We start from the raw sequence: 14,897 nt of genomic DNA, 5'->3' as shown, positions 1-14,897 counted from the left end.
GTGGGGTGGGGGTTGGGGGGTGGTGTCGGGTGGGGCTGAAAAGGAAGAGTTTTCATTCCCACTCTGCTATTTTAGTAGACTCAAGGGGTTCATTTGGTAATTTGGAGATGTTATTTTTGGGGGTGTGGTGGTGGTATTGTGTGGTTGCTTGCGGGTGTAGATGGTCACCATACCGCTTTCACACAATGTGTGAGGAATGTCAGGGATGCACACCCCACTGATGATGTAGGTTAGTTGTTTGTGTGTTTCCTGCAGTAGTTTCACCGTTATCATGGTAGAAAAAAGCTCCTCAATCAACATTCTAAGCATCGCGAGACACCAAAACTCTCCAGAACTTATTATTCTTTAAGGTTTCAGGCCCTTCAAGCAGAATGACCCATCGACACTTGATGATATGTACTCACAGCGATGGCGTATCTGGTGATGTTTCTGTTCTCACACTCCTTCAGAGCGTCTGGTAGCTCCTCCCCATCATGTGACTCTCCGTCTGTCACGACGATCATCACTTTGGTGGCGCCCTCCCTGGCTCCACGCTCAGTACTGAATGCCTCCGTGCTACAAAGAAAGAAAGGACAGACTGAGACAAAGACTGTCATGCTAGTTTGCTGTAACATCTAAAATTGAATGATCGTGAATCAAGAAAGGAAGGGTGAGAAAGAAAGAGAATGAAAATGGAAGGAAAACACAAAGAGTGAAGAGCCTGAGGGAGAGGGAGGATACCAGGGAGTATCAGTCACTTGGTTTCCTAAAATCTCAAATAAACATCCCTATAAGATAATATACAATTTCAAGTGCCTCTCTGGGAAAATGAATAGCCAGTAAAACACTGGGACATTGGATTTAAGTTTCTTCCCATCAAGTCAGATATAAATGGTCCAGTTGTGATTGTGACAACTGGACCTCGCCGCAACTATATTAGTCATACTTGACACACATACATCAGCTACCAGTTGACTCGGTCATCACAAGCAGTGTGCATGTGTCATTGCATGCAGTGACCGCATCTGTGCATTCCCATCCGGTTGTGCCATGACACAGAGAGGAAACCTAAATGACAAACACACACAAACAGACCCAAGCCGCACCCTGTTTGTCTGCAGGAAACCTGTTCTCAGTGGGACCTGCTTCAAGCATTGAATAGGGTTGGTAAGCCTCAGACCAACACACATACACACACACATACACACAGCGAACTGGGGAGAGAAGTCACTGCTAGTGAACTCAGTCATTTTCAGGCCTAACTCCAGCCCTTGCCTAAATATAACATCGTGGTCAGCCGCAAGAAACTCAGAGTTAAAAACAACCGTTTCCCCTATGCAGTCTGCAAATTACATAGGGAGCAGTGAGGGAGAGGAGAGAAGAAAACAGAAGAGAAGAGTGGACGAAAAATAATGGAGAGGAACAAATACATGAGTGAAAGACTGGAGAAGATGTGAAAAGAAAGATAGCAAACAGGTAAACAATGAGTGTGTAAAGATAGAAAAAACATCTAAAGAAAAGGCAGAAAACAGAAAAAAACTAAGGACGATAATTGGAAAGGAGAGAAAGGGGTTGGGATTGCAAATTAAAAGCATTGTAAAAGGCAGCAGAATGAAGCCAAACATTACAGCTGAGGGGTGCAAATCCTGCTCTGATGTGGGATTAAGATTGTGTGATGTATACGGGGAAATAAAACTGAGGACAGAGAGAAGAAAGAGATACAAAAGGGGGAAGAAATGCGGTGGAGAGAAGAGAGAGAAAGAAATGATGAGACACAAACAGGTAAGAAGGGAAGGGATGAAAGGAGGGAAAGAAGAGAAAAATTAGGGTGAAAGACACAAGGAGATGAGAAAAAGGGAAGGGGAGATGAAAGAGGGGAGAAAGTGAGTGGAGCTAATTGGGAGGCCTGGTTGTATTTACAACCCATTTTATGGAGTCACAGCAGTGTGGTAATGACACGGCACAGCGGTCTGTGAGTGTACTTTTGTGTGTGTGTGTGTGGGTGAGTGAGAGCGTCGCAGACGGGTGGAGCGATGTAAAAATCAGTGGCTAATCCAATTGTAGAGGGCTGTTTGAAGTTCATGCATCAGTCTGTCATCTACTCTGCATTCAAAAAGTCCTCTGTACACTCTGCACTGTCATTCACATGTCAGCATTACACCGTGTGCACATCCAAAGCAAAGTGCACTTTGTTTCCCACTGGGCACGATTTGGGATTCAGTATCCTGCTCAAGGTTTTGATACAAACCTTTTTCGAAATGTCTTGCCAAGATTTAGATGGGAGGATCGATACTACTCCTGTCTCTGTGTTTGAATATGAGCCATTAGCTTAGCTTCATCCTATGGTAAGAAAAGACTACTAAAACCTGGAATCTCTGCTAATGTTAGCTAGCCTAGCTCACGGTACCTCAGTATGGTCTGAGATCCTTTCCATTGCAAGCTGGTCTTGAGCTTGTTTAGCTTTTTACTGTTTTCCCCACACATCACACAACTTTCATAGCATGTGTATATCTGGTTATATACAGGAGATTTGGTGGTTATATTCCTACTGACTTGGGTAAGATAACAATTAAAGAACCAGTTGTTCTGCCAACTTCCCATAAGTCTGAGACAGTCAAGTCTTAAATCTGGTCTAACTCACTTCCCAGTCAAGTCCTCAAATTTGTTGGTGTCTTTATGCTACGGCTCTGTGCGAGTGTGTACTGATTGTCCACACTAAAATAAAATCAGCAAAAGCCTCCAAGGTGATATATTTAGGAGCTATGTTAGCTAAGTGCTTGGGTTTAGGGTTAAGTTTATAATAAGGACAAGGTCAGGGTAAAGGTTAAAGGTCAAACATGTAAGGAAGAGGGTTAAAGTTGAGGTTAGGGGAGACCAAAGCATGAATGCAGTCAATGTCAGCCATGGTAAGTATAGTAATACAATGCATGTATGTGACTTTGAGAGTATGGTGTGAGGGCTTAATATGTATGTATGTGTTCATCCATGCATGTTTGTACTGTAAGTGTCTGTGTGTATTTTTACAGCTGCAGGAGCACTACTTGGCTGACCAGGTCTGGGTCAGGCTGTGCCACACCTGCAGCCGTGCTGAGCCAGCAGCCGGCTAGTCCAGCTCAGCTAATCTCACTGTTTTTCTACCCTGTTACTTTCCTGCCTATTCCCAGTACTGCTATCTGTACATCTCCGTGCGTGTGTGAGTAGGAGTATGCATGTGTGTGTAAGTCAAAACTGAAGTTCTTAAATCATTTCAAAAACTGTAACTACTTGATTTATTGACCCTGACACACAAACTTTCACTTTAGAGATTTAAAAATGACCTCTGAGTAACAAGTTCTGTGTTTCTTTCTTGTCATGGTCCGCAGGGAGGGAAAGGTAGTGACAGTGAAAGGTAAAGAGCGGAGAGTGTGCTGTAGTATCCGGATTTCCTGTCACTGGTGTTTAAATGCCACAGTTAGACTATTTTACTGGCTCCATTTTCCAGTCATTGCTTTTCAACTACCTTTTAAACGTTCCTCCTAAACTTCTCCAACTTGAACCTTTAAATGTACCACAAAACAGGAACTCTCCAATTACCTGTGTGTGTGTGTGTGTGTGTGTGTGTGTGTGTGTGTCTGTGCACGTGCGCACACTAAAGTAGAATATCTCTCCAAGACACACATCCCAAAATGGAAGTAATGGCCACACATCAGGTCTGGGTGTGGTGCTCTATGTGGGTATGACTTTAATAAAGCAGGAATTTTATTTTGAAAGGGAAGAGATATTTTAAGACTTAGAGGTTTTCATCTAGCCACTGACCCTCAACCTATAGAGCTGTTTCTTTAGACTTGGGTTACCAGCTTAAATACCCACAACATACTTCTATGGAGAAGTCATGACGGTGATGAGAAGCTGGGCAATAATACAGCCAGAAGTAGGTTAAAGGAGAGTATTTTAAAGATGGCCTAGACATTTTCTCAGGATGTATCTTTTATATATCTCTGCTCAGTAACTGGTGATTGCATGTTCCCAAAAAAAACCTATATGAACACAAAAGTAATCCCAGCTAAAACAACCTTCTTCAATTTAAATCTGCAATAACAGCTTTTTTTTTTTAACAGTGACATATTATCTTCTCATTACGTTGTTATGCAAATGCTTATTTACTCATCCAGCAGACACAGAGCAACATTTTCGTTCATTTAAAGTTCTGTTGGCGTTCACCTGCCAAAACCACCAGTGGATCACATAGCTGCTGAGTTATCCACTTTTTTCACCAGCTAGTTGCTAACTGTGACTGTCTGCTGTTTGATGATGGGTAAGAAGTGTATCGAGGGCTTGTCAGAGTCATTTTAGTGGAGACGGCTGCCTGCTCTGGCTGGAAATGTATTGGATGAGAGCAGATAGAGAGAGACAAAATAGTGAGGCTGCAGGCTGTAAAACCAAAATAGTGAGCCGAAAGATGCTAAAACCCTGGATAGAGTTGAGGATTTATCATAATTATGCATTTGTCTATCACTGTGAGCAACTTCTTTCACATTATGCTCAGTCATTTGATCCTTTGTTAAATTAAAATAATGATTAAAGCAGCTTTGAGTCCCCCATCGTACGCTGTTTATTCTAGTCCTTGTCTGATAGCCACAAATCAAAAACCAGAATGATGGAATCTTACTGGAGGATATCATCAACAGACTAGAAGAAAATACCCCTGATAGTCATTATAACTATAAATTACTCTGTGATATATGTAGAGAAACCCCCCTGAGGATGTTATACCAAAAATCTAAACAGTTTCCAGTCAGCCAGCCAAATCTACGGTAGGTTTTAGTACAAAGAACATCAGCTGGTAAGAGTGGAGCAGCAGTGATTGACAGGCCTACCAGGCCATGTGGATGGCATATGCAGTACGTGTCTCCCGTCCCTCCTGTCTGCTGATGTTCTTGGCGGCCTCCACCACCTCCTGTGTGGTCTGGTAGTCCTTCAGAGACCACTCATGGACAGCTACCTCACCGTACTGCAGTATGCCAACCTGAAAGTGCGCACACACAAACACACACATGTTTCAATAATGGCACATGTTCATGGTTGTGCTGGTACATAGTTGTGGAGAGCAACATTTGAGACTGTTGTTTCTGGGGTGAACTATCTCTTTAAGTACCAATCCTGTTCTTAAAGCAAACAGTGCACTTGGGGAATTTTTGAATTCATTCAAAAACCAGAGGTATTTCCTCTTCACCTCACATTGCTTGCTACCCCTTACCCCCCACCCTCCCTTTTCAAAACCCAAACCTCCACTCACTCCTCTTGTAGCTCAGAATAATGTCCCCAGACCCCCCCTCTCCAACTTCCATTCCTCTGCAACCTCAAGATAGCTCGGCTCATGTCCCTTTACATTACTAAAGCAATTCATTCTGGTCCTATTTTGCCAAACTGGCAATATGTGTCACTCCATGTATGTTTTCACTCAAGGGGCTAGCTTGTCTTACTGTTCTGGGCAACAGTTATGGGGTTTCAGTGGTTTAAACAGGGGACTCACACTAATTCAAACCCACAAGTTTCCATTACTAATGTAAATAATATTTATAGGCAGCGCAAATACACACCAACTTGCACTTTTACCTGCATTTGGTCCGAGCTGATGTGGAACTTGCTGAGGATGTTGCTGAGGAAGTTCTGGACCTCGTACCAGGGGTAGATACTGTTGGAGCCATCCAGCACGATCACGATGTCCATGTACGTGGAGCACCCTGCCACATGTGGGAGTTTAAAAATATTTGGTTAGCTAAAGCAGGCCTGTGCAGCATGTTTCTCTGCCTCACTGTGTGTGTGTGTGCAAATGTGTGGTTACTTTGCGCTGTTGGAGCGATGGTCTCTCTTGGTTCTAGGTCATCGCTGACAGAGGCACAGATGCCGGTGCTGAACATAGACGTACCACACTCTTGAGACCACAGAGGGGCACAAGCCTGCCAAACACACACAAACACACACATCAGCATCTGTCTTACAGGTGAAGCAATTGCAGGAGCACCTACAGCCAATTTTAGGGGATTTTATTTGCAAGTATTGGTGTTCCGCTCGCAAGACATGCAGGTGGCTTTTCGGTCAATATCAAAGGCCTTAACGAATGTGGTCGGGTGACCCGCAAATAAACACAGGAAAAAAAAAAAGGAGTAAACGAGGGCTAGACGAGGAACAAAAAGAAAACAAGTCATGAGACGGAGTAAGTCATGGAAAAACTACAATAGTGTGGTTTGGGGGATAGAAAAATGAGGGAGAGGCAGAGAGAGGGAGACTATTGTTGACATGTTGGCAGTCACTGTTGTCATGAGTGGTTTAACAGAGCTGGAACAGCAGACCAGCGAAGCAATTTAAATCTGATTGTGCTAAATGTAGAGGGGTGAGTGCAGGGTTGGGGGGGGGGGGCATCGTATAAAAATATTTCTGTCTTCAAAGCATGCCGTTTATTTGGCTTTCGTACCAAGAGGGAGGCATGAGGGGGAGAGTGCGGAAAGAGGAGATAAAAGAGAAACTAGCGCATACACCAGAGAGACAAAAGAGAGACAGAAAGTGGGGTGAAATGGGGCTAGAATGAGAGAAAGAGAAACATCCTGGTTTTGCTTGCCCTGTCATTATGGACGGGTTTCTCCTTAGGCACACAGACAGGAGGAGAAGAAGGGATGGAGAGAGGGATGAGAGGAAGGAGGGAGGGAGAAGACGGAGAAAAGCAAGAGAGGTGCTATGGCTTTTGGTAGGTCTGTCATTAACAAAGGGCCGGAGACGCATTCCGATCCTGTTATAGACCTGACCACTGGGGTTAAGATAAACACACAGGGACACACACACACACACACACGCACACACACACACACACACACACACACACACACACACACACACTCAAATGGGCTAAGCTGGATCATTCGTGAACTGTACACGACTCCACACCCGAAGCAGCAGTAAAAACCTGGCAAACACTGAAACACACTTGCATAACGCACACTTACAAACAGACACAGGACCATAGACACAGTAACTAACATACAAACACACATGAAAACACACATGCCTGCTTGCTGGCCCAGGCTGAAGTGTGTTCATCTGCAAGCCAGAAGCCTCAAAACTGGAGAAATCAGGACTGGAGAGCAACAGCAGGATGTGCGCATCAGAGTTTTCGACTTGTGAGTCTTGAGTGAGACTTATGTCACAAAAATGGGGGCTGACTAACACTTGACTGCTCTGAGACTTGACTCCCTAAAGACTTTGATTTGAGAACAAAAACAATATTAGTCTCAAATCTGTACCTCTTACAGTCAAAAATAGAGCAGAAATCAGCCTTGCATAATCACACTAATTACAGTATTATGCCTGTGCACTGAAAGCGTGGTATCAGTTCAGTCAGCCAACTCACATGGAAAAGATTATTATATGAATGTAGATTTTATACAGAATTGATGTTTGGTGTTTGGGCCTTGATTTCATCACTCCCCAAAAGGGAGCACCAAGCAGGGAGCCGAGAGCTACATTTATGACTCCACCGAGGGGAACACAGGCAACGAAAGACTGCGAAAGTTGTGGAATGCCCCAAAAACACCTGTTTGGAACATTCCACAGGTAAACAGGCTCATTGATAACAGGTGATAGTATCATGATTGGGTATGAAAGGGGCATCCTGGAAGGGCTCAGTCGTTCACAAGCAAGGATGGAGGGAGGTTCACCTCTTTGTGAACACAGGCTCTGATTCATTTATATCCAAAAAAACTGCAGTTTGAAAAGAAAATATCCAAATTCTTCATTCAGACCTGAAAAACATCTTCACTTGAAGTTTTTAACATCCTGTATGTGTAACATAATCCATGAACAAATTCTGTAAGCAAGTGATTCACCAGCCTGTGTGTCTGATGTGTGATATGTGCATATGAATCTCCAAAAAAAAGGTTCCAGGAAGTGGGGGATGAGTGAACCGCACATGGTCACATCTAAAGTCAAATAAAAACGCACCAACAGAGATGATTCATTACAATTCTGTCACACAAACACAACCTGGCCTCACCACATCCCCTCAGGCATCCGCACACGAGCCAGATGCCCATGTAGCTACAATAAAAAGCCTTGTTTCTCAGTGTTGCATACCAGGAAGCCGTCAGGTGAGTCCGGAGTGAGCGTCATTCCCAGGTGAGAGTTCCTCAGGTTTTTAGAGACATTCTGCAGAGCAGTCTCGCCTGCGGTAGATAAACAGAGCAGTTTACTGGGCAGCACATCTAAACTTGATGTGAGTTCTTTCAGGGGGAGTTGATTTTTTGAGTATATTTGCTCCTCTCACCTAGATTCACTTTGCTGCAGTTTGAGGTCTTCTCCTCTCCCACCACGCATTTGTACACATCTCCTTTCCTGTTGTTGGGCGGCCCATCCCAGGGAGCACCGACCAGCATCCTTCAGCAGAACAATGCAGTCTGTCATTTATTATCGTGACATGTCCTCTTTGTGTAGGCATTATGGCAGCTTAATTATTTGCTTGTCTTTCTTTGTCTCTCAACACACACTTACGATTTCTCGCCATCTGCATCGTGTTGTAAAACGGAGAAGCCAAACAGAGAGTCCTCTGGACCGGTGAAGATGCGTGGATGCTTTACATCTATGTTGAAACACTGACACAACTCTGAAAGACAGACGAGATTATAAAGTAGATAAATTTAATATGTTTTAATCTTGGCATTCCCTTAGAACCACAGAGGCAGAGAATATTAACATTTGATGAAATGGTGCAGCCATAAAAAGATTTAACTCAGTGTAAACATAACATCGCTCACACATTCTCGATGTGGTCCAATCAGACTGAGTGGAATAGGATTATTTTTCCAACCTTAAAGCAACTTAAAGAAGGAGAAAACTGGATGTTGCGGGAAAAGTTTGACACTTCAGGATATATGCTCATTGGCTTTCGAGTGTTAGATGAGAGGGGTGATACCTCTCTTGTGTCTGTCCTTTAAATAGGAAGCTACAGCAAGCAGCTAGCTAATTTAGCTTAGCATAAAGACTGGAAACAGGGGGAAAGTCTAGCCTGACTCTGTTCTTAAGGAAGAAAATCTGCCTACAAGCGCGTCCAAAGCATCACAAATTAACACGTTATATCTTGTTTGTTTAATCCGCACAGAAACAGAAGTGTAAGAACAACAAATTTCTGTCTTACTATGTGAAGTGTTATGTATCAGACTACTTTTTAGTATTTATTGTACAGACATGAGAGCAGTATCAATCATCTCATCTAACTCTCGGCAAGACTGTGTGTACACAACCGTACATCTACAGTGCAGAGTCAGATTATTATTTTCTCTCTTGGCTTTGGGAGAGGGAACTGGGGGGAGGGAGGAGGGGGGCTGAAAAAGATGGATAAACAGAGTGACCAAAGGCAACCTCTGAGGAAAAAGGGAGTTCAGTCTGAGGGGAAAGAGGGAGAGCAGAGGGGAGAGAAGAGGCAAGGCAGGGAAGGGTGTGGGTTGGAAAAACTATGGAGTATAGTAAGCCCCCTGTTACGACACACAAGCCTGCCCTTCATATAACGAGAGAGAGAGCTGAAGGAGACAGAGAGAAGACAGAGAGCAACAAGATGGTAGTCAGACAGTTCACTGAGTTGTGAACATTTAGGTGTAAACAGAAGCATGAAAACATGCTCCAACTGGCAAAATGAAAGGCGCACGTCTTAGTTTTTTTTTTTTCACAGACTGAAGAGGAAAGTCTAGATATGTTTTTCCATCACCAGAAAAAAAAAATACAGAGGTAGATTGATTATTAAATGCTTCCTGATATGCTAACAGTGTGAAGCCTGAATGAACAAATGAAACAAGAGTTCACTGATGACCTTTTAGAACGCAAAATAAATAAGATTATGATTAATGACTCATTAGCAACAGTGCACATCTTTGCATTAGTGAGTTCATTTATTGTGAATTGGTGCATCCGGGAATTCAAAGTTTCTGAAGCTCCACTCTTCTCCAGTTTTCAGTTATTTTGCCTCCATCCTGGTGTCTGATCTTATCTCTACTTTCTTTATATACAGTCCATCAAATGGTGTTGCTGCGTGTTCTAAAATCAGAAGATGACTGCCAGTGAAAGAAGAAATGGACGACTGACAGGTTTCTGGTTCACGCTTGCGACCACAAACAAACACTTACTTAACGTTTCAGTATAAGAGTTTGCTGATGTTGTCGGTGGCTCACAGGAAATGAGCTGTCCTTGTACTTCCTATAGATGAGCAGTTCCACTTAAACTAAAGAACATTACTTTGTAGTCTTTTCAGCTCAGCCTCAGAAACACTATGCGACTCTTGACAGTTGGTATTTAACTTGTCCCATTTGTGTATCTACTGTATGTCATTTGTGTCCATGAAAAGTGGGATGTGTTAGATGTGTTCTGTTAAAATAAATTTGACCTGACATGTAATTTAGCAGCATCCGGGGGGCATCTACAGCAACTCTCCTACTGTACATACCTCAGTGATTTCACTGGAGGAATGTAGATCAGGATGGGGAATAAGACCAGAACCCTGCTGCTGTGATTATACACCAGCTACTCACACACTCGTATACAGATACTTGCCCAGACATACACACTGACGCACACAGACACACACACACACACACAGTTACCTCGGCCAGGCCAATCAGAAGGGGATTCCACTTGGTTTTGAGAAGGAAACTAGATACGCTCACTGTTTCTCTTCCATCTCTGCTCCAGCCTTTCTCACACTGCAGTCTCTTCTACCTGCTCTTTCATGGTCTCTTTCGCACAGATGTTTTTTATTGTAATGTCATAGATTTTTTCTGTCAAGTTTCTTCTTTTCTTGTACCCAGATTAACTCTGGACTAGCTACTAGCAACACGACTCTAGGAACCGCAATGTCGCTCCGTACACCATTTTGGTTCAGACTGCAATATCTCCACAAATGTTTAATGTATTACCGTAAGATTTTGCACAGACTTCCATGTTCCCTAAAGGACGATTCCTGCTGACTTTGGTAATCCCCTTACTTTTCCTCTTGTGCAACCAGCAGGTCAAATTTTGCAGTTATCCTGTGAAATATCCAAACATCTCCCCCAACGTTGGAGCGTGGGGGTGGCTTCTTGAGCTCCAGGCCCAAGTGCCTTATCCAAAGCCCCGAATCTGAAGGTTTTAAAAATAACTTCAACTTGAGTAATTTGTAATTTGTGTCGCGTAATTTCCCCTCAGGCTCTCTGGCTGGACAGGCAAATTAATGGAGCAAAGTGAGGAGTTGTGTGTCACGTTTCATTCAGTTGTGTCACAGTCAGTGAGTGAGGTTGCTAACCAGCTAGTTTGGACATAATGAATTTTTTCCTACGTTCACGTTTATACTCCGATGTCTGATACCGCCCTGATCTCCTTAATGGATTGGTACAACATGGTCCCCAAAGGATGAAGCCTTTTACAGATCCTCTGGATTTTCATCTAGTGCTACCATGAGGTTCACATTAGTGGTTTTGAGGTAAATGTCACAGCAACTGTTGGATGAACTGCCATAAAACATTCACGGTTTAAATAACTTTCAAATAACTTTGGTTATCTCTTAGCTTTTTATTTAGCCACATGATTGGGTCAAATCTGAATTTGTGTTTGTCGTTTCTGTTTAGTGCGGATTAGCAAATGTTATCATGTTATGGGGCGGCTGTGGCTCAGGAGGTAGAGCGGTCGTCCGCAGATCAGGAGGTCGGTGGTTCAATCCGACACATGCCCAAGTATCCTTGGGCAAGATGCTGAATCCCACCAAAAAACTTCCCCCCGATGCTGTGCCATCAGTGTGTGAATTCACATGTACGTCACTTTGGATAAAACCTTCTGCCCAAAGACTAATTGTAATTGTAATTGTTATCATGCCAAACTAAGATGGCAAGCACAGTTAACATTATAGCTAATTAGCATCAGCATGTGTGCATTGTCTTGCGAGCATGTTAGCATGCTAACATTAGCATTTAGCTCAAAGCACCACTGTGCATAAGTAGAGCCACACAGAGCCTGTAGACTCGTTTCTGCTCATCTTGCAGATCTGCGTGAGCTTCCAATATTTCCAAAGCTCCAGTGACTCCGATGAAATTCAGCCATCTATCTGATTCTACACAGATGTTTAATACGCTTCACCAATGGGAATATGCGTAGGCAAGAATAGAGTAATTCCTCAGTAATAAATTTTTCATAGCCAGAATGAACAAACTCTTCCCATCCAGCCTTTTTGTAACAAGCTATACTCTCCAGTCCTCTCCCATCACCCCTCATATACACAGTGCAGTAAAATGTTTCTGTCTTTTCTTGTGGCGACAGCACCCTCCCTCTCCCTCTCCAAACTTCTTTCCGCAACAACCAGGCCTCTGATAACAACCCCTGCTACTGATTTTCTCCGTCATGGTCCTATTTCACTCATTCTCTCATAAACCATAAATTGCTCCTTTCTTTTACCCCTTCTCCTGCAACACACAAACACACACTGTAACTCTACCACAGGCCCCCCCTCTCCCCTCCCAACCCCGCCGACTCCCACAAAACCGTAGCATCGTTCCCTGTTTTCCCTGTCCTCTGGTTCCATTTTCATTGGGCTTTATATATGACACTGTACCGCAGCCTGTCTGACCACCCATCGCCATGACAACTGGCGGCAAACATTTATCAAGCCAAACTGAGTCCAGATCCTCTCGACCACACGTTCAGCTCTGGGCGCTACTGCTGCCGGATGAGTATGGTTGTGATTGTGTAGAATGTGTATATGTGTGTTATTGAGGGAACAGAAACTGAACTTGACACTACAATGTTTTGGATACTGCAGAGACATGCCAGCACTTACAGCAGCATGCAGAGACACTGATGTTCAGTACATTGTTTTAATTGTACTAACATTCTTAAGTTTCCGTCTCTGCTTGTCTGTCTCTTTAATTTACATCCCTGACTTACAGCACGTCTGTGAAATGTCCTGCAGTAGAGACGTCGGCTCCACTGTCTGTTTCTATCATCTTAATTTAACCGACTCATAATGTTTCCCGTGCATCCCCCTCCTTCACCTCTTCTCACCCTCTTTCACAGATTTTCTCTCCATTATCTCCGTCATGTTCTGTTCTCATCTCTGTCACCCTCTCGTGGGGAATGGGGGTGGATGGAGAGGGGGAGTAGGAATGAAAGCCAGCAAATGATGGAAGAGTGAAAAAAACACAAGACGATAGCTGGGAGAATAATAGTGAAAATTTATGAATGGCCGGTGAAACTGAGTTAAACACATACACACCTGTGTTCGACATCTCGGTAAAAGCATAACAGGGTGTAACAGACAGGGGAGGCCTGCTGCCCACATCAGGGGAGCTCTGCTGAAACCATTAACATTGCACACATACTCACTCACCAACATGTATGACACACGCACAAGCTAGCAAACTCACACACATGCGAGAACACTTAGATCACCTAAGTTACGTACAAATGAAATCAAAGTTTACACGGTAAGAAAGGGGGAAAAGTACGGCGTACATGCTTGAATCAAACAGCTAATGGAGGGCAATGTGTAAACCTATCCACAGGCAACATTTGGCTGCTGGTATGTGTAAATAGGTGTGTGCGTGTATATAAGTACGTGGTGTGAATAACTTCAATGCTTGATGCGTTCCTTGTTCATTCCCTGGCTCCTAAATTGGAAGTTTTTTGCATAGCATTTAAACTGGCTGCCTGGATAACTGTTCTTACATGTTCAAATTTGGCACAAATGCCAACATCTCAATCTATGCATTAACTTCAGAGACTGTGTGTGTGTGTGTGATTCAGAGCAGGTACAAAGTTAACATGCCTTCCACAACGTAATATCTCAGCCTATGGATCTCTCTTCGCTTCACGGCTGCGTGCCGTAATGCAGGAGTTAAACTGGCTCTTATCAGCTGCGTAAACGCTTAGTTTTGGTAGACAACAATGGCCACTTTCTTCGGTTTCTTGTTGGTGAGCAGGAATTGCTCAATGAGGTGTGTGAGGCTGCTCTGCCACAACATGAGTGTAAGAGGGGAGCCTAATGTTCTTGCTCTATGGAGAAAACACACATGGTACGGACGCCTTATTAGGGGAACCTTAGGCATCAAGTCTAGGTGATAGAAATGGCTGATAGTGCCGGTGAGGTCGAGTTACGCAGCTGCCAGGGTCAGGAAGGTGTCAGCTGTAAGAGGAGATGAACCAGTAACCTTTTGGTGGAGGATACATGCAACTATCTCTGATTGCTCCAGACATCTTCTGGTAGCTGGAGGCCTCCAATGGGAATAAAATATTTCCTTGGTACTCCCAAAACTGATAGATTTACTGAAGGATCAGACTTTGAACCATGATCCATGACTTTTTTGGACTCATGCGTAACTTCCTATAGCTTTAATCTGTTTGGCAAATGGAGTGTGACCATATGTTTTAATATGCCTGCTTCCCTACTCTCCTGCACACAGTCATGTTCGGAATGTCTTCACGGTCAGTCGCTTACTGTCACACAGAACAAAGCTCTTTGGGACTCAGGGAGACACGTGTGGCACAATTTCTCTCACATGTTGGCTGTTAATGTCCAAAAGTTGTGGAGGTTAATGACCATGTCATCCGGTGAGACAGTGCTGGAGGACAGGAGAGCAACGGGGCAAAGAAGAGGCATCAATCAAGGACAAGAGGTTGACTTTAGAAAAGTCTCCAAAGTTCACGGTCTAACTTTAAGAACACTGAGTGAGTCATTTCCCCCTCCAGTGATCCAGTGATCATTAAGCGGCTTAATCTTAATTTAAAAACAGCGAATATGTAAGAAAACAAAATTAAAGCTGGCCTCTAAACCCATTTTTAACTTACTATACGAAAAATGAAAATGTGTATAAAAAAAAGTTCTTACCTTTAAGAAGGAGGATGAACTCCAGGCACAACAGGTATTTACGCAGCTCCAT

The 14,897-nt window shown here is 43.5% G+C and overlaps 1 protein-coding gene across 1 annotated transcript in view; it reads right to left on the bottom strand.

The window, feature by feature from the left end:
* The window catches only part of itga10 (integrin, alpha 10), a 25,945-nt gene extending 11,048 nt beyond the window's left edge, over positions 1 to 14,897 (bottom strand). The window contains exons 1-8 of the mRNA XM_076736592.1: positions 14,846 to 14,897; positions 8,500 to 8,611; positions 8,276 to 8,385; positions 8,086 to 8,174; positions 5,804 to 5,918; positions 5,575 to 5,702; positions 4,836 to 4,984; positions 405 to 555 (exon numbers count right to left, since the gene is read on the bottom strand). Coding sequence (XP_076592707.1) covers positions 405 to 555; positions 4,836 to 4,984; positions 5,575 to 5,702; positions 5,804 to 5,918; positions 8,086 to 8,174; positions 8,276 to 8,385; positions 8,500 to 8,611; positions 14,846 to 14,897 — 906 coding nt within the window. The remainder of the gene's footprint in view (positions 1 to 404; positions 556 to 4,835; positions 4,985 to 5,574; positions 5,703 to 5,803; positions 5,919 to 8,085; positions 8,175 to 8,275; positions 8,386 to 8,499; positions 8,612 to 14,845) is intronic.

Source organism: Chaetodon auriga, chromosome 8 (assembly GCF_051107435.1).
Source record: "Chaetodon auriga isolate fChaAug3 chromosome 8, fChaAug3.hap1, whole genome shotgun sequence".
Taxonomy (NCBI): domain Eukaryota; kingdom Metazoa; phylum Chordata; class Actinopteri; order Chaetodontiformes; family Chaetodontidae; genus Chaetodon; species Chaetodon auriga.
The sequence above is the reverse complement of the archived record's forward strand: the minus strand, read 5'-3'. Positions and strand labels throughout refer to the sequence as shown.